Genomic DNA, 24,595 nt, shown 5'->3' on the forward strand with positions numbered 1-24,595 from the left:
CACCCTATATGCAAAGCATAGTTTGTTTCATTGTGACAGTAAAATCTGTTGAATTATCATAAAAAAATGTTAAAAGACCAAGGAAGTAAACAATAGTTGTATTAGAAAAATGTTTATTGTCTTGGTCTTTATAAAGTTATAACTTGTAACTTGACCATTTTCAAAATCAAACTAACTTAAGAGTCTCTAACCTCAGATTTTGTTTCAGATGCCTCCCAGGTGATCTTGGGGATTGAATTTCTAATAAGGGAGAAAACCATCTAGCAATGATGATCAGCCCTGCTGGGTTTCATGCTAGGTTACTGCTTCACAGCAGGCTAAGATCATCCTCATAATACAAGATAATCAGACTAAGCTTTTCATGGAGAGGAGTATCATAGTTAAAATTTCTATGAATAAAATAATATTAAGTACCATTTGTAAAAGCCTTAAAAAAGCCCGCATTTTATCTTATTTATCTCACAGGGTAACCTTATGATATATTGAGATATGTATCATGAGATACCTAGAACTCAGAGAGATCAAGTAGAACTTTTAAAGGCACAGAGTAAATAGAGAAGGCGGAATTCACATGCGTCCGTTCAACTGCAAAGCGCATACTCTGTTCCTGTGCTGGTGCCTTGGAACAAAGGTGTCTATTCGTAGTCCTGCCTTGACTTCCTGAGGCAAGCTCAGCAGGAATACAGAGCAGCAATGGAATTCTAATGTGCCTCAGAGAGAGTCAAGTCCTTCCCTTGAAAAGCACGAGTTTTGTTCTTTTGAATTGTTCTGAAAGCAAAATATGTGTACATTTTTCACTAGTCAGTCCGAAGTCGGATAGGCCGATTAGAATCTAATGTGAAACACTCTGAATGACCTTAATACTTATAATACCACCTGACTGTTGTTCACCTGGAAAGTCTTAATAAATACTCAAACCGCTCACTGAACGCTGCTTCCGCCTTCCTCTCAGAGCAGGAAGTTGCGAGTCGTATTGATCAGAATAATGGTCTGTATTTCCAAAACTTTTCATTGCCCTTGAAAATTAAAACTTAGCTCTTTTCCTTAGCTTTAAATTTTATAGGAAGAATTCTGTAAAACACTTGAGGTCGAGGATTAATTTTTCTAGAGCTTAAATAATGAGGAAAATTATTATTGACTCATTATATTATGGCATTAAAAAAAAAAAACTTAGCTCTTTTCCTTAGCTTTAAATTTTATAGAAAGAATTCTGTAAAACACTTGAGGTCGAGGATTAATTTTTCTAGAGCTTAAATAATGAGGAAAATTATTATTGACTCATTATATTATTGTATTAATAGCATTAAAACATTATTAAATTATTCAATAATGATAAGAAATCATGGTGATAAATCTTAAATCAATTACATCCAGTTAAGAATCCCAATGCACCAATCATAATGAGCTAATATTAAGGAAACACATACAATTAAATCTCAACATTTTATCAAGAATGGCCAGTTTTTAAAACTGCTTCTTATGAGAATTTATTTAATCACATCTAGTTTTTTCCCTTGTTGGGCTTCCTCTCTAGATCAATAAAAGATAAAAAGAATATTAAACAAGACTAGTTCCTCATACAAGCCCCTTTAAAACCATCTACTCTGAAGTCAAGGCTGAGTAGAATTCAGCCACCAGGGATAGAAGATACGAAGGTTATTACTACATCCAACCAGGACCATTTAGTGAAATCTTTCAGAAATGGTAATTATGCAGAAAAAGAAAGAAAACTGGTTCCCCACAATGACTGCCAGTACCAATGAATTTATTAGGACGCAAAGCAGGCAATCACCTATGTGACGTTACTTCAAATGACATCCAATTCAAGATCTATTCACGCCTACAAGGTTTAATTAGAGCCTTTCCTCCAAGCAACCAGTTAATACAGTTGCCCTTCCTAACATGGGCTCCAATTAAGTTCCTGAATGAGAAACCTGAGCCAGGAGGAAAGATAATTTTTTTTTTAATGAGTGGGCATTGGGGGCAGGGGGAAGAAGAATTCCAGAAGAAAAACCAAAGCCAGGTGTTCATTAAAGGCAGAGTGGAAGATCCAAGGAATGAATTCGAAGATGAGGGCCAGGTAGTCAGCAGAAGCAGATATACACCTCAAGCACATAGACTTCAAAACTGGAGCAAGCCTCAGCTCAGGAAGGAAACCTCTCATATTCACTCTGACAGAACAGGAACCACAGGAACCAGGCTTTTCGTTTATTTTAAACCACGCCTGAGAGCCAGACTTCCGACACATAGATTCAGAAGCCTGAGATGAAAAAACTACAAGGTACCTTAGGGATCACAGTTTAACTAATGAGTTTGACAAATGAAAGCACTCATGGCCAGAGAAACGAATGAAGTCGCTTAAGTTGACACAGTGAATAGCAGACTTAGTGCGCGAGTCCAGATGTAGATGTTCAAAATCTCACTCTCCGTACACCACAGCACATAAATGGAAGATGCTGACCCAAGAAAATTCAAGTTCTGATGAGCATAAAGAATGGAATGACATTTGGATGAAAGACAAACATCTGATTAAAGCTAGCCCTTCTAGGGGGCCAAAGTAAACCAGAGAAATAGCGTGAAAACACAGGGAAAACAGTTGAAGAAGATGAACGGGTCAAAGGGGCCCAGAGATGGGACACAGAGGAAAGCTAAAGGTTACTTCTTCCTCTGCTTTGTCGAGATTGGACCTATCTCCAATAGTTTAGCTATCGTCTAAACTCCACAGCAAAAATAATGCTGAGTTCTTGTCACTCTTGTAGTTAGGATCACTTGTCTATGAGAATAAAGGGATGACACAGCAGACAAGGAAAATATCAGAAGAAACATGTTGCCTGTTTTGTCCAGGCCCATGTTTGTCAGTTGTGTCTTTTGGGTACAGGATGCCAAAAACTATTTTTATTTCCCTTCACCTCACCTCTGTTCAAAGGGAAAAAGGAATGTTTCCTATCCAACTGAGGCCACTTTGCAATTCACCTGTATTAGTAAAAATGTGGCATAAAATGTTCATTCCTTGATAATGTCTTGCATCATCACGTGGCATAAGGCCTAAAATTAAGGCTCAATATCGAGTGCTACCTTGATATCTGGTGAAATTGAGAGGGCACTGAATGGCCCAGCTGCTCCTTACTCGCTCCTGAGGATAAGGTCCCCTAGCTAAACAACGCTCCTTATCAGAGGGACCTAGAGCAGTTCCTGCTTAATCCAAGAGTACTGTAGTGGGTTTCAGTTTGCTGCTAAGTGGGAATTATTCAAACAAGCCAATCACATCCTCGAGTGGGAACCAGGGGTCACCTCACCTTTCTGGTGGTCCAGAGCCCATCTCCTCCAGCCCCTTGCTGATTTGCTCTATTCCCAAGTGCAGCCCAATGTGGTCCTGCCCGGCTGGGGGGTCCTCCTCCCCCAGGCTGTGAGTGTTTGTGATTCATACACTGCTGTGATCTCATCCATCCAGTGTCTGGTGTCATGTGTTCAGCCATCCCCATAACTCTAGTGGAGGAACCCCTCCCTCACTGATGGGATAAGTAGGCGGTGATTAAAACATCATATGTTTACCAACTCTCCAAACATCCCAAATCACTTTGGTAGATCTCCTTCTAGTCAGAAAATCCAATAAGTTCATCATTCGCAAGGCTCTCATGAGCACTGATGAAGAGGATGCTTCCACTACTCAATCCTTCCTATGCTACTAACTCACCCCTGTACTGCACACTTTGGGGAAACTGACCACCACCCAGACAGGTAACAGCTTTTCATATTTAGCGAATATGATGTTTGCCTTAACTTACCAAACATATCTGCTTCCTTTAAAATCTCTGTTTGTATTCCTTTATTTTTTTTCAATTGTTTTACCCTAACTATGTCCAACTTTTCCCATCTCCGTTATATCATGAAGGGCCAAGTGAGTAACAGTACTATGTTCATAGTATGACTTTGTACAGAAACTTTTGAAACCACATAGCTGAGTCATGCTTATAAGATAAATAATTCATCATCCAACAAATATTTATTAAATGTCTTCTACAGACATTTATGTTTACTTATGTTTCCCCGTTGATTCACTTGATCAGAGAGATCCTCTGCACATGCACCTACTTTATAACTGGTCTTATACTAATACACTGCGTTATTTGTTCATCAGTGCCCTATTTCCAATTCTTTAAAGATTAAAGGTCGTCTCAACACAAAACTGGCCCACTTTGAATGATTCAATTGGTTCTCCCTTTTGAGAAGGACAATTAAAAAACCAGGTTAGATTCAATTGATTATGCGTCTCATGTACTCAAAGTTGTCCTATTTTCATTCCAAGGGCATTTTAAAACTTAAGATCAAAAGCCAAAAGAAGATTAATTTTAAGTTTATTTTAAAGAAACTTGACATCAGATGGTTTTCAGGAATAGAAATTCTATTTCTCCAAAGTGCTAAAAACAAAAGTCAAACAATAAACATCATTCAGTGAAGGACTGGACTGCTCAGTATTACATAGACATTGCAGAATTACCGTTTTAAAAAACACAGCAGATCCTTCTCAACCCATTACTGCTATTGTTCAGAGCATTATTCCAGGGGCATCTACAACAGCTTAGGCATTTTCATTTACATTTTCCAAAGACAGCAGTAATGAAAGGGTTCAATTCAGGTGTTTATTTTTGCCCTATGAGTTGATCAAAGAGTTTTTAAGTCACTGCAAGGGTTCAAGTCCCAGCCTGCTATTTATTTGTTAGCTTCTATAAAGGTCAATTTCCTTATCATTAAGTTACTGGAATTATAATATATCTATGTCATCGGGTATTAAAGATAGAATATGCAGTCAGCCCTCTATCACCAGGGTTCTGCATCCTTGGATTCAACCAACCATAAATCAAAAATATTCTAGGGCTTCCCTGGTGGCGCAGTGGTTGAGAGTCCGCCTGCCAATGCAGGGGACATGGGTTCGTGCCCCAGTGCGGGAAGATCCCACATGCCGCGGAGCGGCTGGGCCCGTGAGCCATGGCCGCTGAGACTGCGCGTCCGGAGCCTGTGCTCCGCAACGGGAGAGGCCACAACAGTGAGAGGCCCGCGTACCGCCAAAAAAAAAAATCTAAAAATCATTCCATAAAATTCTAAAAAGCAAAATTTAAATTTGCTGTGTACCAGCAACTATTTCCATAGTTTTGACATTGTATTTACAACTATTTCCATAGTTTTACAGAAAGACTATGTATTAGGAAACGGTAGAAGCAGTGGGTTCTGAGCTGAGTGATCACAGAATTTTTTTTTTTTTTTTTTTTAGGACAGATTTCTGTGCTCTACTACCCTGTACTTAATAGATCAGAATTTCTAAAGGTCAGGACCTTCATACTTGTGGTTATGGAAAGAACCCCAGGTGAACAGATTGACCAGACAGGTTTGAGACTCACGCAAGGTGCACGCATCCATCTAATTATCTAGGCCCATTATCTTCAAAACGTATTTGTTTGTATGTTTGTTTAGCAATGCACTTTTTTGTAGTTATGTTTATACAGAAACAATATGCTAGTCAGATTGAAGAGGACGTCTTCTGGTTAAAAAATAATTTGTGATCTAGAACATCAAAAGCTCCCATCTCTTCCTTACTCCTTAGTGAATTCTGAAGTCCTGCAGTCCCTCAGGGTCCATGGAACACATGTGTAAATACAAAACCCACAATTCTCTAGATATACAGTTTCACCTTTGAATTAACTAAAACTGCCGGAAGTCTACGTGTGTGCAACTCCTAAGCGTGCTCCTGGTAAGGTCACTACACTGATGGGTGCTTCAATATTAGGCTCTCAAATTAATCAGACTTCACCACAGGAAATAGATATTTGGATTTCACTTCCTTATTTGCTATAAAACTTGTTGAGGACACTCTCTGATGTACTACCCAATGGACCTCTCGTAATATCCCAAGCGAGAAATTCCCCTTCAGATTTAGTAAATGAAAAATCTGTATTGCTGTGAAAACTTGGATTATTTCTGTCTTTCCGGACAATGAGTTTCAGTTTGTGAGGGTAAAAACGTAGGGATTTTTTTGGAGCCACTATTTTGGGTAAGCAGAGTGTCTGACCTCAAGGAACTCTGTCTAGTGGGAACCAGAGTCTCAGAAAGCTAATTCTAAAGCAATGCAATAAATTAAATGCAAGAGATATACGTAAGTTGCTATGGAAACAAGAACATAAGTTCTATAAGTAATTACGTTTCCATTTTTGCCTTAGCTACAGGAGGTAAGAGCTAATTGTGCTCAATTATAGCAACACTAACATTTACCAGAGGCATACTTGCTTGTTCTTTTCCCCCCAGTCTTACGTTACCTGTTTTATACTTTTTAATTCATACTGTCATATACCTTTTTTCTGTAAAATCAAAATTAAAGCATTGCATTAAAAAGATACAACTTATAAAATTTCTTACCAGATATTTCCTGCTTTTTTAAACTTCTCTTACAATTACAGGATAAAAAGACAAAATCATGAGTATTTAGTGGTGATATTACATTCCAGAAACTCATGTATATTCTAAATAGGAGAGTATTAAAAGATAGGAAAAAAATGAAAGTTGAAAACTAAATGTGAGGCATTATGTATAATTTATATAATCTGTTCAGTGGCAGAGTAATAAGGGAAGTAACCCACAACCTCATTTCTCTAAGAGGAGCAAATCTATTGCCTTAATTAAGCAGAAAGCCCAATGCTCTTTATTATGGATCTAGTTTCATTTTAAAGAGCTACCTGCAAGCTAGTTAATAAAATAATCCTCAGTATTCTGTTACAAACACATTTCCTTGTCCCATATTATAATTTCCCACTGTCTCGCCACTGCTGTAACAGATCTAATGCTCACCTGTGGACAAAAGATTGGGCAACACTACGCTTAGGACACAAAGTCACAGATGGTACATGTTACTGTATCCATGAGGAAGATGCTGCTTACTCACAGCCAGGAATGCAATTTGAATTTTTCCTTCCCTGGGGATGCTCTATACACACTGGTTTGTTCACTCTATACAATCCCCCTCCAGGCAGTTTAGAAAATAAAACAATGCTAACTGGTCCAAACAATTATAGACCCTACAACCTGTGCTCTGTGGTGCCCAAGCTGAGTGACAATGGCTTTACCTTCACTTTTCTTCCCTCAATTTGTTTTCTACAAGGTAGTGACTATAATAATGTAAACAATAACGTACATTTTCATCTTCTCTTTCATCTCCATTCTGTAAAAGTCAAGCATGTTCCAGAGAGTGGTTCTGTAAATTATGGACATGATAAATAATAACTGAGACCTCAGGTCTGTCACTCACTGAGTGATTGCTCCTGCAACATACTTGACCTTTTTGTGTCTCAGTTTTCTTATCCATAAAACAGGGATTCTAAAGCATACTTATATCATAGGGTCAGTGACAGAGTTTGACAAATTTAAAAAATGTAAAGTGCTTAGAATAATGTATTGGTACAGTAATTGTTATGAAAGGGCTACTGTTAGTGGTGATGGTATTGTTATGCTATTATTACGTTCTTTAAGAACAATACCAAAATGCATCAGTGATGTGTGTGAAAAATTTGCCAGCCTAATGACAAAACCTCCAAGTTGCTAATTCCAAAACGTCCCTGCACCGTGCATGCTATCTTGTCAATCCAGCTTCAGCCAGAAGGCTAATTGTTTTGAGGAATTTTTTCTTCAGTGAGTCAGACTGATTTTAAAATTTACAGCAACTGATGAACTGGTATGTTCCTTCTTCTGTGTTAATGGGACTTAGACAGTAGTGTTTCCATTTCTTCAAAAATAAATCTGAAGTTGCCTGCAGCAGTCATGTGAAATTTAAAGCTGCCAGGTATGTGCTTCTTTCCCAGATCTTTATTTCTACTCTCAGTCTGATTCTGTATTCTTAGCTATGTTTTAGTATACGTGTTCATGTATATGCTCCCTTAAATACTTTGTGGAAGAAGGAAGTTATTAATAAATAATATGAAATAAATTTCTTTTTGTACTTTGCTAAAGCACCCCTTGTTACCTATGGGAATAAACTGAATCTATAGATGATCATTGTTGCAAATCTCTCTGCAAGGTGTTTTGAATTACACCTTTTTCCCAGTCTTGGTAGAACCTGCGATCTATGCTTTAACCAAAGGTTCAATGAATGGAGGAGAAGTAGATGATAAAAACAGAGATAAGAGAAACAAAAGTATGAATCATTAAAATGCTGTAAAATTACTTCCTAACTGTATGAGTTGATCCTGTTACTCATCTTGAAACAAAGTATAAAGTAAGCAAAGGAATTCCAAACTAAGAAAAAAATAGACTTTCTTTTATGATTTAAAAAAACACACAAACATTTAGCATATTTAAATTCTAGTGGCAAAATAAAACTGTGTGTGTACTTCCCGCTTCACCATTTCCAGGTAATCATGCCTGCAAAAAAGACATGATCTCATGGTTCTTTGGGGAATGATCCCTTCATCAGCTTCCAGGCACCAATGATGGGTCGCCAGTGCAGGACCCGGACAAGATGGCCGCTGCAGGCTCAGGCTGACTACAGTCACTGGGGTGACAAGTGTCAAAATTTCCTACCCAGATCAGCATACATACAGTATGTTATGGGAGACCTTCTCCAAAGTAAAATGATGCTTTATGGCCTCCTTTCTGCAATAGCACTAGGTTAAATGTCTCCTGCTATAACCTATCCAAAATAATAATAATAAATTTGTATTAAAAATGGAATTTTATACTTCTAAGGCCTGTTACTATCTTCCAAGCCTATACATACAACAACCCTGGTTTTGTTACCCTCTTAAAATTGTCTAGATGGCAATAGTTCTGAAGCAGCCTAAGTTATTAAGGGAGTTTTATTAAAAAGCGCACACTCATACATACACACACCTGATGGAAAAAGTCCTCTGATGCTCAACCTCTGAAACAATTTCCAGGTCACTCAGCTTGAACTTGCACAAACAGAGGTATAGAAATTATTATAAAAGTGGAGCTTAGCATCAAATTATTGGTTAGTTTGCATATGAAAGGCATGCTCTGGGTTTAGCCCTTTGCTATCTCTAAGAATTGGCTAGCACCGGGAGGGGTAGACTCTCCCCAGTCAGGGAGACCACAAATGCCAGAATCTCAAGAATACAGAAAATAAGAAAATATAGTTAATATAATTGAGCCTGTGATGAACGGATGCCAAACAAACAAACGCAAAATCTAAGGACATACAGTTGAAATAATCTATCACTATATCTATGTTTGTATTGACAGCTATAACTATATCTCTACCCAGATATTAACAGTAGCTGTCTATGAATGTGGGATTAAGGGTAATTTTTTTAAACAGCTAACATTCATTGAATATTATGCTTTTATTGGTAATCTACTTACAATGTCTCTTCCCAACAACCATATTTGATAGGTCCTGTTATTATTTGCATTTTAATGAGGAAATTAAGGCTGAGCGAGGTGAAGTGACTTTCTCAAAGTCACACAGCTAGTGAAGGTCACTCTAGATGTAGTCAACCAGATTCCAGAGTATGTTGTTAACTAACAAATAACATAGTTTTCCTAATTGTACATTCGAACATGTGTTACTTTTATGAATAAAAGGAAACACTTTTATTCACACATTTGAAAAATTAGGTCTACGTACAAACATGTATGAATATATAAATCATATATAAACACATTATACATACACAAATGTATGTCTACATATATGTATGCAAATGTACATAATTATGAATATGTGTGTACACAAACATTAAGTTAATGTCTTGAGACCAAAGTTCTCAGAAAGCAAAGGTCTTGTAGAGTAGATGCGGGCAACAGAATATGATATAAAGATAGTAAAATAGATTCTGTCCTCACTTCTCCTTACTCTGTGTGTGTGTGTGTGTGTGTGTGTGTGTGTGTGTGCAGGTTATTTTAAACAGCTGTATGTGTGTTTTGAAGGCACTTAAAGACATTTTCAAACCCATCTACGTACAATATTTTTGAATAACAGGCAAGGAAACAGATGGCATCGGATCAGTGAACCTCCTTCTTTCAATGATCAGATACAGGCAAAGAGAGTGCTACTTAACAGCAGCAGAGTTTCAACTACATCCCGCATCACAGATTCAAAGAAAAGACATTTAATTATTGAAGTCACTTGCAGATGTAAAAAAAAAAAATCAAGCATATATTCAGCCCCTAAGCAAATGAAAAGAAAGCTTCGAGAAAAGCCCATTTTGTGCAATGTTGTTCTGATGTAATATTCATGCTATTTGAAATAACGTCTCCATTTCCTTCAGGATGGCATTTTAGCAGCACTGAAAACCAAAAGTACATTCTTTGGAATGACTACATTGAGAAAGGAGGAGGAAAAGTATGCTTTGAAAAACTGGAATTCACATATCAGCAAGAGGCTTGACATTTGGTAAGAGAACAAACATTTCCCTAGTTCTTAAAATATCTGAAGCTTCCAGTTTGAGTTAACGTCAAGCCCAATAATGGGGAATTCAGCCATACCAGAAGGAATCCCTTCATCAATTAATGTGGGAAGTTTCCCATTTGCATTCAGGAAGACAGGAATCACAAACATTGGAATCAGGTCCACTGAATTTTGTTGCCTGGTGGATTGTATCTGACTTTCTGTCCCAATCTCCCCTCTGAAGCATCCCAGGCTTCACCTGACTGCCTTCTCAAAAACAGAAGTTTATTTTAAAAAATTCTTAGTTCCAGTTTTCTACATGGCTTGTTAACTCAAATATTAAGACAGTTTTTTATAGATTTGGCATGGTAAAGCCCATTCTGGTTAATAAGAGTCGGGTGAATAATAATATATGAGTGTACAGTTTTTGGACCTCTAATATCTTATAGGGAAAATATTATAGTATTTTGGAATAAATGTGTTAAATAAACCAAAATACTGAAAAGTTAAATGCTACCATTAATGTTTATTTTGGTTGATTACTGTACTAGAAACTTAATACGTATGACTCCTTTAAAGCTAACAAAATGCTAATGGCATTTCTTATGTACATTTAAAGATGAAGAAACTGAGACTAAGAGGGATAAATACCTCCCCCAAAACTTTCATAATTGACAAGCCAGGATTTGAAATGCAGTGGTTCTTTGTAAGAACGCTGGATAAAGAAAGATCTTGGTGGACACAAAAGGACCATTTTCTAACTCTATAATTCCAAGCAAGTTATTTACCTTCTATTACCTCCATTTCATCATCTGTTACATGAGGGAAGTGATAGTATTTACTTCACATGGTTTTGTAAGGATTAAATATGTTAATTTGTGTAAAGTGGTTAGCACTTGGCTGGCACAGAATTAGTTTTTATTATATGATAGCTCTTATTACCAGCCTCTGTAATCTACAGCAGTAACCACAGGATCATTTTATCATACTCTCTCCAACTGTCAGGGAAACTATATGGATTTAGAAAGTGAAGGATGTAAAAAGCCTATGGTAAGACAGGCAGCACGAACAGCAATGAATATTACACAGAAGACAGTTGACTACTTTTTTTTTACTCTAGCCAACTGTAGAGAAAAGGGAAATCCAGAGACTAGAATATTTGATGGACCTGAAACCTCTGATTCTACTGCTAATCACACCAGACTATCTTTTATAGGCACTTGTTTGGAACATCCGCCAGCCTCGAATTTAAGATTTGGGTGGAAAAATGAGTAATAGAGGTATAGGCCAAGAGGCACTGTGCATGGGCCAGTGGATTTGCTGATATTTCATAGATTACTCAGTGGATGACAGAAGAGAGCAGAAGACTTTAATCCACATTTTGTTCCATCTCCTCTCAAAAAGAAGTTTCTTCAGGTGTCAAGGAAAATTGTACCAGATCGAATTAAACAGACAAGAAGACTTTATTCAAGACAGCTGAGATTGCAACGAGTCAAGATGATTGCAACAGGGGAGAGAGGTTGAACTTAACTCTGCTGAAACAAAAGGCAGGAGGAACTTTAAATGCTGAGGTGAGCTAATGGGAAAGTACTGAAGGACATAATTCAGTGTGGAGGCCATGTGTGTTTGCAAATTGCCACTTATCGAACTTCGGCCCCTACTCCCCTGTAGGGATTGGGAGATGGGGACTCCACCTTTCCTGGTGATTACACGTTCTAGAGAAGGCTCCCAGGTCTTTGAGAAAGGCATTCCTGGGTTGTTAAACTGGCAAGAGTCTAGGAGAATATTTTCATAAAAATTTGTATGTGTATTATATTGCCCTTCCATGTAGAAAAAAAAATACAGATTTATGCATCTATGTTTCCAAGGAATGTCCCTAAGAAACTGTAACTCCATCCATTAGTTTTATCCCATGTAGAGTCATAAAATGCAAAGTTTGCATATGTGGTCTCCGAGAAAAACAAAATATGAATTTAAATACTATCTTTACCACTCATTAGCTGTGTGGCCTTAAACAAGCTATTTAACCAATCTGTGCTTCATTTGTTTAATCTATAATTTATGGATAATGTCACAATCTATTCGTGGGGTTACAGTGACACCACTTGGCACATAGAGAACGCTAAACTAACGTTAGCTTACTATTACTCCCAAAAGTTCCAAAGCGAAGAGAATTGAGCTGATAAAATAAATGGTTAAATGGTTTTCTAAGGAATCGCCATCACATTTCTGAATAAACATACGATTTGATGGTTAAGTGCAGAAGGTAGGTTGTAAACTAGGAAATGTACAGCAATCTTTTTCTTTAAAGTATGTATGCCGTCAGTAACAGAAGGGAGAGGGAAAGAGAAAGAGAAAAAGCCTAAGAATGCATAGCACGTGAGAGAAAGAGATAAGAAAAACGACACTTCTGACATCACCCTTCACAGATGACCAGCACTGGGACAGCTGTGGAGGCCACCCTGATCTGACGCTCAGATTAAATTACAGAAAATACCAGGCAACCTAATCATTCTGCATTTGTGTGTAATTTTAGTTGGCCTCCTTGCGAAGAACTGCTTTGTTTCTACTCTAGAAAGATTGGACTTTGACAGACAGAGAGAAAAGTTCTGTGGTCATACAAAAACTACTTCTGCATTTACTTAACTGGCAACAGCATAGTTTTAAGATCCTAAAAGCTCTGCTGCTTTTACTACAGAGAAAAGTTACTCCTGCCTTAGATCATTAATTATTGGGAACATTTTGATTTTGTTTCACCAGAAATAAAGTAATGCCTTTAAAAGATGAAGAATGGCTAACAAGCTTGTCAAATACAACCATGGAAGAGAAAAATCAATATTCAGTGCTAAGTTTTTTTCTTTTTTAAGATGGCTCTACCCTAAATTATCATCAGTAGCTACAGAAGCTTTAAAGGATCTAGAAAGAACAAAGATTCTAGACTTAGCATTTCCGTATCATAGAGTATGATGCTGTAATTTTAAAAATGAGTTGATTCTCTAGATACCGACTTGGAAAGAGCACTAGGATATATTTCAGTAAAAAGCAAAAGGAAGTTGCTGAATAACATCTAAAATATGACATCATTTATGTAAAGCATATGCAACATATATACACAAAATATTTCTGTGTGTAAATTCATGTAGTATAAATGCATGGAAAAAATTCTGGAATGCCATACTTAAAATAGAAGTTATCTCTAGGGAAAAAAGAGTAGCTTTAGCTTTAAGAGTTATGTCTGCATATTATGATATACTTTTTATTTTAAAATACTAGTTAGAATACTTTAGTAATTTAAACATCAATTTAAAAGTTTCAATAGCTGGTTATATCTTCACATGTTCTTGACTCACTAAAACTGGCCTCTCTGATAAATAGATTTTTGCATAATGACCTATATGAAATAAAAAGTGTTAAATGTATCTTTTCTACATGATTTCAAGGGAATTATTCTCAGAAATTAAAAACATCTGTGTACAAGAAAACCATTCTAAGAATGTAAACACGGCTGGTAGTTCCTTTATCTTTCATCATCATTTTTCATCTTAGATTTAGAATCACCTAAAGACATTTAAAGTACAACAAAAATTGCTTTTCTAAAGTTAAAGTAAAAAAAAGTATACTAAAATATTTTCCTGAAGTTATTAGGAACAAATATCAGTGAATTTATTAAAATCTTTTTAGACATATTATTATTATTTTCAGTTTTTAATAGGTTTGGTATTCAAATTTCTCCTAGCTATACAAAGTTATACTTCCTTTCATTTGCCCTGAATTTGACTATTAAAAAGGAAAGTGTTACACAGAGACAAGAATTATATCTTTCTATGAATGAAATACTTTTGTATTTATATCTCTATTTAATATAGCTTATAAGTCTTGAGAATTCATTTTTACTGTGCCCAAATATGTCCAGTGGTGAAATTAATTCCTGTTTGTAGTGTATTACAGTTAAGCATAGAAATAGAGAACAGAAAGTTTTTGAGTGTTACTTACCAGTTTGACTGTCAGCTGCAGGAGGACAGGGATATGGTCTTGTTGTTCAGACACACTATCTAACACACACTAGATACTCCGTAAAGAACAACTCTGTCACTTCTGAAATCCTATACCCTCCATTTCCTCTCATTTGCTTGCATTTCACAAATGGCCACATCATTTTATCAAATCACGGAGCCACTTGGAAATTGGGCATAGAGTTTTGCATAATCATTCACGTCATGCCTGTGACACTTGGTGATTATATATAACGGTCTCTGAGGAGTCCTGAGGCAGGAGAATGTTACCTAGCTGGCCTTAGAGCCAAGTTCTACTACAACCATTTCATAGAGAAGGACACTGAGGGAAAAAAGTTGCTACATCTGCACCGGGCCCCTGTGCAGACAAGGAGGAAAAGCAGAAAACTCAGCTTGAGTCAGTGAGTTAGTGACTGGAAGATGAAACACTAGACTTGTCTAAAATTAACCTCCTTGAAAACCAGCTCAATTGATTTCTGAGCCTTGACACAGAAGCCAAATTTAACTAAAATTTCACTAGGTGGGAAAAAAAGAATCAGCTTTTGCTTCATGACAAATTCTCTATATCTCTGAAGATAAAGATGAGACTGTTTCTCAAGAATGGAAAGCTGCTTTTTTTTTCTGCTTTTCAGTTTTATGTATTTTTTAAAATTGAAGTACAATTGATTTACAATACTGTGCTAAGAATGGAAAGATGTTAATAACAGTAGGCATTGGGTGATATAGGAGCATAGAAGTTCATTGCTATTCTCTCTACTTCTCTATATATTTTAAATGTTTCATATTAAAACTTTTTTAAATGAAACATGTAAAGTTTCAAAGAAAAAGGAAGAAGAACTCACCCGTATCTGCCTTGGATTTTCCTCCAGGTCTCCTAAATCTATTCTCCAAAGCTATGATCTGTTCCAACATAGTTTCCATTTCTTTGAAGCTTTGTTCTGCACTTTTAGATATCTCTACTATTTGAATTCCAAAGAGGCCAAGACACACTTTTAGCAATTTATGTATAAATAATAATAATTTATAATTATCTCACTTAATCTTCCTTTAACTTTGTGTATTAGGTACTATTACCTTCATTTTACAGATGAGGAAATTAAGACACAGAGATACATAACTTAGATAAACGGAAGTATTCACATAAAATCAAGAGAAAGGCAGAATGCATTATATTGCCATTACTGTTGAGCATCTTACTAGATATTTTGTCCAGGGCACAAAGAAAATGAAAGTGAATCATTGGTACAAATATTGGAAAAAGACAATAATTATTATCCTTTATATATATATATATATATATATATATGTTATTAATCTGTTGAGAAATTACAAGAAAATCTATCGACACATTATTAATATGGATAACATGGTTCAGTAATGAGAAGTGGTACAATTAAGCAGCAATAATGCTTATTATTATATAGAAGCCAAAAATGTTCAAAATATGATAGAAAAATTATTCCATCATAGGAGCAATAAAATACATAAAATGTCTAGAAATCAATTCAACTAGAAATGTTCAGGACCCATATGAAGCGTATTACCAAACTTTACTAAAGGCAAAAAACACCCACCTAAATAATGGAAAACCATTTTCCATGTTTTGGGGAAGTCATGTGTGATGGGCAGGCTTGGCAACGTAAACATTTTCTATGAAATTGTTTACAAATTCACTGTGATCCCAGCCAATACCCTCAGTGGTATCGCACTTAGGACTCGGCAAAACCACTTGAAAGATAATTGGGATTGAGAAGAATCAGCCTCGCCACAAACAGTTCTGAAGAATAATGACAGGAAATCACCTGCACCACCCCATGAATCTATAGAAGCCAAAAGAGCGGAATACTAGCACACACAAGAAGATCAGTGGCACAAAACAGACAATAAATACACAGATTGTTGTACTTGTTCATAATGTAGCTAACATTTGTGTGCAGAGACTGTAACCACTGTGACAAATAGTACCCCAGTTGCAGGTCAAGTGCGATAATTCTTCTGAAGTCACGTTGACAAAGACTAGGGTGAAGAAAGAGTTGGAATCTAGAGCATAAAATTTAAGGAAGCACTCACTCTCAGGGCAGTGCAAGTGCCAACTCCGTATGTGCATGAACCTGACAGAAAGATACTCCTTAAATTTTATACCTATTTTTACTTAACCCTGGTCAAGGGCTGGGGCTCACTCTCTTTCAAGTGAGCCGTTGAAACGACTCCACAGCAGCCTCACTAATTTTATCCATTAACACCTACATCATAATCCCTGGTCATTAGATCTTATCCACACCTCTGTTCCCAATAAGTTCTGCACATTCTTGCTTCTGACTCAACCACCCCTTCGGAAAGTTTTTTACTGTGCCTTGGCCAATATAGATCCATTATCAGCAAACTCCACAAACATCTTCATCTTTCAGAGAGTACTTACTGTACTGGTTTGTCTTAACTGAACCTGAGAACACAGTATCCCCTGAAATTTGGTGAGGTCATACACTTGGGTCTCAAGATCAGAAGACAGGATCTACGTTTTTTCTTTTCTTTGAATTGCAAGATAAATCACTACAAGTCTCTTATAAAGCAGATAATTCTCTATGATCTTTTTACGAAAAAAAGAAAAACTCCTGCTCTTTACCACCATCCACTCTTTTTTTGGTTTTTTTGTTTGTTTGTTTTTGCGGTACACGGGCCTCTCACTGCTGTGGCCTCTCCTGTTGTGGAGCACAGGCTCCGGATGCGCAGGCTCAGCGGCCATGGCTCACGGGCCCACCCGCTCCGCGGCACATGGGATCCTCCCAGACCGGGGCACGAACCCGCGTCCCCTGCATCGGCAGGCGGACTCTCAACCACTGAGCCACCAGGGAAGCCCTACTTTCAAAGCTTTTGATGCTGGAGACAAATTTACCATGCCACATAAAAGCATAGGATACAATTTTTTTTTAAAGCACACAATCTAAGCCTTCAATTTGGCTCGTGGTGAACACTAATTCAAAAATGATTAATGTTCTGTTTACATTGTAGTGAGGCCATGAATTCCTTCACCTATCATGGCTGAAAAAAAAAAGGACAACCAGAATCTTGTAATATACTCTAGAATAATGATTTTCAAACTTCTTTGACCATTTCCCATGTTAAAAAATTGATTTTACGTTTAGTTCAGCACATATATACAGACAGTAACAAACACATACAAAACCCCCAAAGTTCTAATGAAAAAATACTTAAATTTAATAGAAGCGATGCATTTTATTTTCTCATCTATCACATTCTAATTCATTTTTTAACTGTTGCTGGCTACCTATTATTTCACGACTGGTTTCAACCTGCAGTTTGAAGAATAATGCTTGCATTGAGAGGATTTTTTCCCACTGGAGTTTTTGTTGAAAATAACAGAAAGATAATTTTGCTAATTTAAGTAGAAAATGAATTTATGAACAGGATACCAGATATCACACGGAATCAGCAAAGAAGTAACAGAAATTAAGGGAGTCTTCTGGGTAGCAGAGAGGAAAGTCAAGGTCATGCCATTGCAACTGTCTGGTTAAGGTACAGCTGCTGTGCTGTCCCCACTGGTCATCCACCGGCAGTGAACATCATTTCATAGCCACGGCAACTGCGGTAGGACTCCTTGACTCCACTGCTGTGGCTTCAAGTAATTTCTCCTATGACTCTGTGTGTGTGTGTGTGTGTGTGTGTGTGTGTGTGTGTGTGTGTATGTATCCTTCTCCAGATGTGAAGTCTGGTGGAAGCATATATTTGACTTAGACCTTGTGTATAGCAAGGATATTTAGAAGCTGAGCTGCCAAAAAATAACAAATACACAGTACAAAGTTCTTTTCAATCTCTGGTTACTTAGTATTACTTATAACACTGGATTCAGCAGAACCCTCAGGAGCCAGCAGTTTAGGCTTCATCTCCTCTTCTACCAATGGCTGTGCAGTAAGACCTGAGGGGGGAAGGACCGAAACAGAGACTTTCTGAATCATCACTGAAGCCTTGATAGCCAACAGGACAAGATCTTCTCTGCTGTGAAGGGAGAAGGACCAGCTTCTGGTCAGATGGAGCCTGAGGTCTGGTAGCAGATGCCCTGCCCCTCCCACCTCAGTGGGCTGAATTATATGAACCATATGAAAGTTTCCCTTGGCCTTGGGTTGGGTTCGGTCAAAGACGAACTTGGCAGGAGATCAGATGGAGGGAGAAGATGAGGTTCGTGTATTTATTTCCCATCACCTTCCCTCTGAGAGCAGACAGGTTCCCTTCTCTGAAGGTTACTGATTCTCTCAAGGCAGCTCACTCCTCAGGAATCTCTCCTTCCAGGCTCCAGTAACTGGAACCCTCTTCTTACCCCTCCAGGTCTAGAGGACGTAACAGTTCCAGTTCCTGCACTATGTATGCCCATGTCTTTGTAAAAAGCCTCTTTAATAATTAACCTCTCTGTGAATTACCCTATTCCAAGTATGCTAACTGCTTCCCCTTGGGAGCCAACTTAATACAGATCATAGCTTGACTTTACCAAAATTACATAGGCTTGGTTGAGAAAAAATTATTTGACCTCAGTTCTCTATAAAATGTGTACCCTAAGAATAATTGTGCTGCTTAAGAATATGATTATTCAGGTTATAATAAAAATGATAAATTCTAAAAAGTATTATACAGATTATCATTAGGAATAGTATGAAATTCATATTGCAATATAGCCAAATTTGATTATAAAGATCAAATGTGATAAAACATAATAAAACATAGATGTTAATTATGTGAAGAATAAAATGGGCACAATAAAATTTTCTCACTCTACTTCATTAAAAAGACTTTTAGTACTGCTATTTTTTTAAATAATCATTTTAATTCCAAGTAGAAATAATGAAATCTTGGATATGTTTCAATAAAATCACCACACTATATTAACTGAGCAGCTAATTTGATTAAAATAATTGTCTGGCAAAATTAAATCCTTAATAAAGAAACATCTCAGTGTACCAAAGATACCATCTTTGAAACAGTAAACAATGTTTTGGTTTATTTGCAGTGCTGAGGCTGAAAGAATAAAATAAAAAGATTGTACCTGAATATCATTTCAGTTTTCCTCACTCTCTTGAACCTCAAAGATGCTCTAAGAGAGATGAGGGTACCTGGTAGCCATGGCAATGCACTTTGAAGATGCCCAGAGCTCCAAAAAGGGCCTAAACGGATGATGCCACTATAGCTGAAGCAACAGCTTACGTACAGGACACTGGTGAAGACAACTCCAGGGGACTTCAAAAAATACATGAGCAGCATTCTCCTTTCCATAAGCAAATATGGAAAGAATACAGGAGAATTGTGTTATTGCTCTTAAAGTTATCTCCCCATCTGTACCCTTGGTAAGTTTTAGAAAAACCCGTGCTACCTAAAAAAGCAAAACATAAGTCTGTAACAACAGCTGTAAAATATATTTTTTTGCTCAGAGTCCTGAGTGACTGCATGTATGTGTTTTGGGAAGAGTGGTCATTCAGGGGCAAATTTCTCCATCATCAGCTAGTCCATTCTAAAGTCACCATGGTCAACCTCTGTCTACTCAGTGGAAGGGGAAAAAGCACAGATCATCTTTCTTGGGGGGTCTTTTGGGATAAGAAAATAATTTTTACAAATATTCCATTAGAGCTTAGTTACCTGAACCTACCTAACTACAAATATATTCTAGCTGTGTTACCAGAAAAGAGGATAAAGTGTGTTTTGGTTAACACTTAGCAGATGCTGTCATAAATTTATCCTGTTTTTTCCTCACTTAATTCATTACCCTCTTGTGCAAATTTTATTTGAGTAAATCAGATTCAGTAGCTTCACAATATCCTATCATGTGAACATACAGTAATGCACTAAGCTATTTTCTCAATTAGCAGTTTATCAAGTTTAGGGGTGTTACAAATCACACTGCTATGAACATTTTTACACATAAATTATGATTTATCATAAACTCATTTCCTCAGACAAAATGTACAAAAGAGGAAAACAAAGTCTAAAGACACTTTAAAGTGTCTTGGTAATCTTGCAAATTGCTTTCCAGAAAGATTGGACCAATTTACATTTCCATGGGAGGAACATGAGGGGGCTGATGGTTTTAATCAATACCCTTGATGGTATTGATTGAAACCATATCATTCATATTTGCCATTTTGATAAACAAAACAGTCAGCAAAACACTGGTTGAAAGTACATTTCATTGATTTTTAGAGTGGTTATGGGGCAGGAGATAGATGGGCCCCAGGCCGAGCAGCTGGAGTTCGTCCCCTGTGGACAGATACTCCAAAATAGCAGGAGGGAAGAGAAGCTGAGCCCTGCCCAAATAACAGACCACACATTTCTCATTCTCGAGGTCAAGGAGACCTTCCTGACTACACATGTGCAGAAAGGCTCCTTGAATGTCAAAAAGGGATGGGACGCCACCACACAGTAGGTGAAGTCAACCTACCCATAGGCCTCTTTGCTAGAATCCAGCTTGGCTGAGAGATGCACGCACACACTGGAGGACCCTGAGATACATCACATACGAACTCAGAACCAGGTCAAGCTAGATGACGGCCAAAGGAAACCCAGAAGAAATGCCCCATTAAAGTGATTCAAACTACAATGGGGGCGCGACTCTCCCTCTGAGCCCACCCATATGTCTATCCACACGTACTCTTTTTCCTCCTGATAAACACTATAATTGTTTCACTGCTTTCCGACTCTCTGTGGAAATTCATTTCTACCCAGCTGATGGGCCAGGGCCTTGTCACTGGCCACTGGTCTAGTGGCTAGGATTCAGCGCTCTCACTGCCGTGGGCTGACTTCAATCTCTGGCCAGGAACTGAATTCCTACTTCAAGCCGCTGCAGGCCAAGGCCATCCGAGATCAGTTAAATATGTTTCCATAAATTTCTTCGCATTTGTGTTTTCTCTTTTGTGCTTTTTTCTTAAGTTCTACATATTAGCTTTAAGATATTTTGAATAAGAAAATTTTATATGTATCATCTATATATTAAGGCAGGCTGTAAACCTCCTTAATTTTATGCCATATTTGTATCAAAATTTCCATCAGATATTTTTGACTTTTCAATTTCATGAATTTTCCATTGGGTAAATGTGATTATTAATTTTATGAGTTAACTTGACTGGGCAAGTGGTGGCCAGATTAAACATTATTTCTAGGCGTCTGTGAGGGTGTTTATGGACGAGAGCAGCATTTGAATTGGTGCACTCAGTAAAGTAGATTGCCCTGCCCTGTGTGGGTGGGTATCATCTAATCTGTTGAAGGCCTGGAAAAAAGACAGAGGAAGGAGGAATTTGGCCTTTTTTCATGCCTCAGTGCATGAGCGAGAACATATCTCTTCTCTTCTTGCCCTTGGTCTGGGATTTATGCTATAGGCTCCCTTGGTTCTCAGGACTTTGGACTTGAGCTGAATTACACCACTGGCTTTTCTGGGTCTTCAGATTACAGACGGCAGATCATGGAATTTCACAGCTTCCATATCATCTTATGTGTCTACTCATCATTTTATATATATTATATATTCAGTATATTATATATATACATGTATGTAAAAATAACACACACCCCCTATTGCTTTTGTTTATCTGGAGATCCCTGACTAATACAGTGAACAGTCACACATATAAACAGAAATACATGTGTGCAGTGGAAGAAATCATAAAGAAAATGATCTAGACAATAGCATCCTACCTCAAAATAAGGTAAAATTTCATTTTTCAGAGTATTTTCGCTTTTTCTTTCTTCTTCCTTTTTTTTTAAAAACATTTGACTACTTAATCCATCTCGAATTGATTTTGAAATAGGGTGTGAGCAAAGAAAAGAAAATTAAATACTTCCCTTACAGCTGCCTTGCCAATTTTCTCAACACATTTAATTGAATGATCATTGAATCATCTATGGAATCATTGAGTCATCATTAAATCATCATTTTGCTTAGTTTGTAATAGATTAGATTAAACTGATGCATTCAAGTGATAATTGAGGTTGTGCTTATTACCAACATCATCACTTTATGGTCAGCATATAATGCGTCACAAGAAGAATAAACAGCATAATATAGCAATTGGCATTTAATTTGAAGAGTTGTACACTTTGTCTCAAAACTTTATATATAAGTGATCATCATAACTAATTAAGTTCCCAAATAGGAGGTGAAAATAATGTGCCTGGACTAAATTGGATACTCATTACAGCAGAAGAAAAAGAAAATGTCCCTACCTTTTTTCTAAAACCACCTTTTCTAATATAAATGCATTTCAATACATGTGAACAAAGAAGTCTGGCTAAAGGGTCAACATAACACACAAAATTCATTTTCTGAGAGATATGAGGATTAGTTGAACCATCAGTCACTTCTCAACCTTTCACTGGGAACTACTCCAATTTGTAGACTAAAGGCAAGATCAAAACTCTTCTATAAAAACTATGCTATACAGAAATAATTACAGTGCATCTGAGAAACTGTCACAGTGCCTCAAAGACCTTTCCATCAGTTAATATCTTTTATCTGTATAACAAGGAAATATAAACTTTGAATCTTAACACTAAAATAATTCAAGATACTGGAATTATATAAAATATTCATTCGTGGCCTTAAATGTATGAGAAAGGTTGATTCTGGCTACAAGTATAAATAATAAATAAAAGAAACACCTCACAGTAGCTATAAATTGGTATAACATTTTTGAAGAACTATTTGTCCGTATCTATTACAACCCATAGACATATCCAATGATTCAGTGATTCCACTCCTAGGTAAATATCCTACAGAAATGTGCACCAAAAGATGTGTGGACAAGAATGTTGATAGAAGCATTATTCATAACAGACAAACACTGGATAAACTGTGGGATAGTCATTTTAGAATAGTCAACTAGCTATTCTAAAAACATTACTCTTAATAAAGCGCACAAACAAAATGTTGAATAACACCAGCAAGAATACATACTGTATTATTCTATGTATATATAATTTTTAAATTACCAAAACTAATCCATGGTGTTTGAAGTGAAGATGGGGAGCACCTTATGAGGGGGCTGCTGATACGGGAACGGGGAGAGTGGGAGAGAGGTGCAAAACCACACAAAATAAATGTACTAAGAAAAGAGATATATATGATCACGACTTCATTCTGGCACCTAGCATCCCCTGCTGGAGGCTGAGCAGCACTTCTTCCCCACCCCACCCTCTGCAGAAATTTACAGATGTCTGGACAAGTGAAACATAGGCAGCCATGCATACGATATAGTTTATCATTCACGTAACAATCAACAAAATGATTCCCCAGGGAGGGCTCAGGTTTCAACAGGAGGGAAACAAGAGCAAAGGAAGATGGTGGTTTGTGTTTTTGCGGTGGTTATTGGGTGGAGCTAGGATGGGGTACCCACCAGGAACTAGCCTGGTTTGAATTTTCCACCAGCGCCAATGGAAGGAAGGCACTGGGCTTTTTTATCAGATTGCACAGATATCTGGCAGAGGAAAAAGGGGAGGGGTGATTGAAAGTTTTCAGAAGTCAAACATCAAAAATACTGTGTATTACAATTACAACTGTGTGTTTATGTAAACATATGTCTCTGTGAAATTTTATGATACCGTTAAAATAATTTTTCATAGCAATTCACATAAAAAGAGAAAAAAATAATTAGTTGGAAAACAGCCTCCCTGCTCTACATATAAATTACGTCCTGCTCAGTAATAGATGAAGCACTAGGATCCTGCAAAATAACTTGTGACATGCACATCAGATGCTTGTACTAGGTAAGTTTGTAGTTGTACAGTTACATTCCTTCTTTCATTAGCTGTTCAGTGAGCATAAATATTTTAGGTAACCAAAAGATCTTCTATTACTTGTTTTATTTATACATGATGTATGATTTATGGCTTCAGCAAGATAGCAAGATTTGATCAAGACAGAGGACAAAGTGTTTAGCAAAAAGCACTATTTCTTAAAATTAAATTATTGGAGAGAGACCTTCAAGATGGCAGAGGAGTAAGACATGGAGATCAACTTCCTCCACACAAATACATCAAAACTACCATCTACACGTGGAACAACTCCTACAGAACACCTACTGAATGCTGGCAGAAGACCTCAGACTTCCCAAAAGATATATATATATATATATATATATATATATATATATATATACTTTTTTTCCCCTTTTTCTCTTTTTGTGATTGTGTATGTGTATGC

General features: G+C 37.0%; 1 protein-coding gene across 1 annotated transcript in view; it reads right to left on the reverse strand.

Annotated features, from left to right (window-relative positions):
- Window positions 1-3,476, reverse strand: part of LOC309970626 (glutamate decarboxylase 1-like) — a gene marked incomplete at both ends in the record, with an annotated part of 41,092 nt that extends 37,616 nt beyond the window's left edge. Inside the window, 1 exon segment of the mRNA XM_082853064.1 lies at window positions 3,297-3,476. Within this exon segment, the coding sequence (XP_082709190.1) occupies window positions 3,297-3,476 (180 nt within the window).
- Between the last annotated feature and the right edge of the window lie 21,119 nt (window positions 3,477-24,595).

Source organism: Leucopleurus acutus (assembly GCF_964270905.1).
Source record: "Leucopleurus acutus genome assembly, chromosome: 13".
In the NCBI taxonomy this organism is placed as follows: domain Eukaryota; kingdom Metazoa; phylum Chordata; class Mammalia; order Artiodactyla; family Delphinidae; genus Leucopleurus; species Leucopleurus acutus.